Here is a 2,948-nt window from a genome sequence, read left to right on the forward strand (position 1 = left end):
AAGAAGGCAAGTGTTGTCGTTTTCCGAAGATCCAAATTCATCTCCAATATATGGCTACAAATTCTGGGGATGGCCCTGGGAAACACCTTCACTTAAAAGATTTTGGAAGGGGAATCCACCAAACAAACAAAACTCCCATTAAATTTTTCCAACCCCAGTAGTATGTATGGATCACATTCTTGGTTGGTCGTCAGAAATGGAGGTGGCGGGGATGGTGCTTTTGGGACCCCCTTTTTTTTGGTGGAAAATGAAGCTTGTCTTTTTCTTCTTTCCAATCTGAAATAAACTTGCCTGTTTTGAATCAGGAACAAGCATAGCTTACCAAATTTACCTACCCTACCTTTTAAGCTAAGCTGGCAATTACAGAAGTGGGAAACGTTGGGTCATTCTTCTTCTCTTTCGCTTGTGTCAATGTACTATAACTTTAAACCCGTTGATAAGAAATGGCGAAATTCACTTTACAGCTCTATCATATGTAGGTGAATTGGAAGAATTTATCACTTTTTAACCGGTACGAGATAACACTCGATTGATATACTTTTGTAATGGCCTCACTTGATTAATGGGAAGTGCTTTAATGCATATACACCCTGTCCCTCCCTGGACCACTGCCATTTTCGTTTTGCTTCCCTTTTAATATTCTTTTTTGTTAAATATTATTTGTGTATATAAAGCATAAACCTTTATATTATTCAGCCAAAAGAGTTGAAAGAAAAGAGACTAGTGTTTTCTGACAGTATTGAAATTTACACAGTGAACTATCAGCTCAGCATTGAATTTTTTTTCAAGTCTTCCATGGAATCAAGTGGAAGGCAATGTTCGGCAGAATATTCTTTCAGTATATTACTAGTTTTAAATACTAAAATCTACGGTGAATAAACCTCAAGAATTTACATGGTCTTGCATGGTGATGTCAAGGAAAGAATCTGGAGATTAACACTGAAAAATAAAATAAATATAGACACCAATGACTCAGGAATTTAATTTATTTTAATGTTCTCAGGTTGTTTCCCACTGCAATGACAGGAACAAATAAAAAACTAGAATTAAAGGAAGGAACAAGATCCCATTGTGATCCAATGCCTTTATAAATTTTTTTACAAATTCCTCACATTTTTTCTCTCCAGAGCAGCTGCATGCAGTTGTAGAGACAAAGGCTGTGACAGTTTACCCGTTTTGTCATTCCCCAGTTTCCTCACTAGAAACCACCTGTATCCAAGAGATTAATACGGTACAAATTAGGCATAAATAACCATCAGTTTCCATTTTTACTCTACATATTGCACTATATTCTAAATGCCAAAGCTTCACGAGAAAGTGAAATGTAAAAATTCACCTGAATCTTTGGAACCTGTTTTCCCAGATTTCAAGAAACCAATATTTTTGTGGAATGCTGATTTGCCCTGAAAAAAGAAAAGCTCAAAAGTGGCATAACTAAACTTCAATTCAGGAGAATGTATACATAACAATGGAAGGCAAACTGGTTTAATGGATTTAACTAGTACCTTTAATTGTGTACCAGAGAACCCTTGTGAAAAGTCCAACAAATCCATTGAAACTTCTTTCTTGCAGCACTTCTGTTCATAGACACCAAGAACACCCATCATTACTCTATTTTTGTTTTAAAAAATGAACCGATACTGTGATACATATCAACATAGACTATATAGTAAGAACATTATCTTAATTGAAGAAGTGGAACATACCTTGGAAAAGCTTATTACAGGGGAACTGGCAGTGTCATCAAGATAAGAATGCTGTTGATTGCTACCATGATCTTTGATTTTTTGTTTGTTTTTGCTGCTTCTCTTAGCTGGTTCAGGGGTTGCAGGAACAGAACAGAAGCTCCCATTTTCCTTATGGCATTCCTCGTAATCTTGGTAGTAAGGTCTAGGGCCAGAAGATGCATCAGACATCATGGATAAGTCCTCCTCCTCATCGTCAACCACGAAGTTCCCACTAAACTTTTGATACCTTGATTGAGAATAAGAGGATTGATCTAAGTAGTGTGTCCAACCAGATTCACAGCCACTACCACATTTTGAAGCTGATACATTCATTTTTTTTTCACTCTCTTTTCTCTAACCGATCTACAACCCCTCGTATATTAAAAAGAAATGAATTTGCTATTGGAAAAATGAATAAAAAAAAAAGACTCCTCTCTCTTTTCTCTCTTGGATTTTCACATACATGCAAACTCTTGAAGCTGTTGTTTATAAACAGAAAAGGAAAAGAGGGTATAGCTGGATAAGACCAAACGAACCACACTCAAATCCTAGACTACTTTTTGTCCTTTCTTCGATCCTTTCTCCCTCTTGTTTTTTTCCAAGGTAAATCAATCAAATTTGCCAGTTGGCTTAGTGAAAGAGAGAGTGGAAATGAAAGCAATTGGTAACAATGGTGATAAGGGAAGCGGTTAGCAATTCATGCATAAAAGTAGTAAAACAGCAGCCTGTACAACCATGGAGCTGTCCTTTCGATAAGAACCTGTAAGTGGAAATTGGTGGATGTATTTTACTGCTCATTTAATTGACCTATAACACCTATTGCTTTCCTGCATGTCATTGTTGCTTATATGTAGTCTTTGATTAGTTTGGAAGTGATAGAATGGCTTCAAAGAGGGTAATAAAATCACTTCAAACGAATGTATCAAGCTGGACACCTAATTACTCAATAATGGTAACACTTCCCTTTAAAAGAGATTAGTGAATTATTTAAACAAGGCATTGTCATGACAGTACTGTCTCATGTCTTTAATACTCTTTTACTGTCAGGATTCTCTAAATGGGACCCTTTTTTTTCTTTTTGTTAAAAACTGCAAATTGTTCCATCTTCACTTGCTAGAAATCATAAATAAATCATGATTCAGAGTTTCATGATGTGAAGATCCAATTTTATTCTAAACTTAAAAATAATACCCTTCTTTAATTTGTTTAAACCAAGTACAC

The 2,948-nt window shown here is 35.7% G+C and overlaps 1 protein-coding gene across 1 annotated transcript; it reads right to left on the reverse strand.

Moving 5' to 3' along the window:
* Positions 1-974: 974 nt before the first annotated feature.
* Positions 975-2,430, reverse strand: LOC120193944 (protein SOB FIVE-LIKE 6-like). The gene is made up of 4 exons (XM_039196365.1): positions 1,707-2,430; positions 1,506-1,577; positions 1,337-1,403; positions 975-1,209 (listed from the first exon to the last, which is right to left on the reverse strand). Exons 1-4 carry the CDS (start codon positions 2,058-2,060, stop codon positions 1,199-1,201), a joined length of 504 nt encoding a protein of 167 aa, XP_039052296.1. The 5' UTR covers positions 2,061-2,430; the 3' UTR covers positions 975-1,198.
* Between the last annotated feature and the right edge of the window lie 518 nt (positions 2,431-2,948).

The sequence above is a fragment of the Hibiscus syriacus genome, unplaced genomic scaffold (assembly GCF_006381635.1).
Source record: "Hibiscus syriacus cultivar Baekdansim isolate YM2019G1 unplaced genomic scaffold, ASM638163v2 tig00116997_pilon, whole genome shotgun sequence".
NCBI lineage: Eukaryota > Viridiplantae > Streptophyta > Magnoliopsida > Malvales > Malvaceae > Hibiscus > Hibiscus syriacus.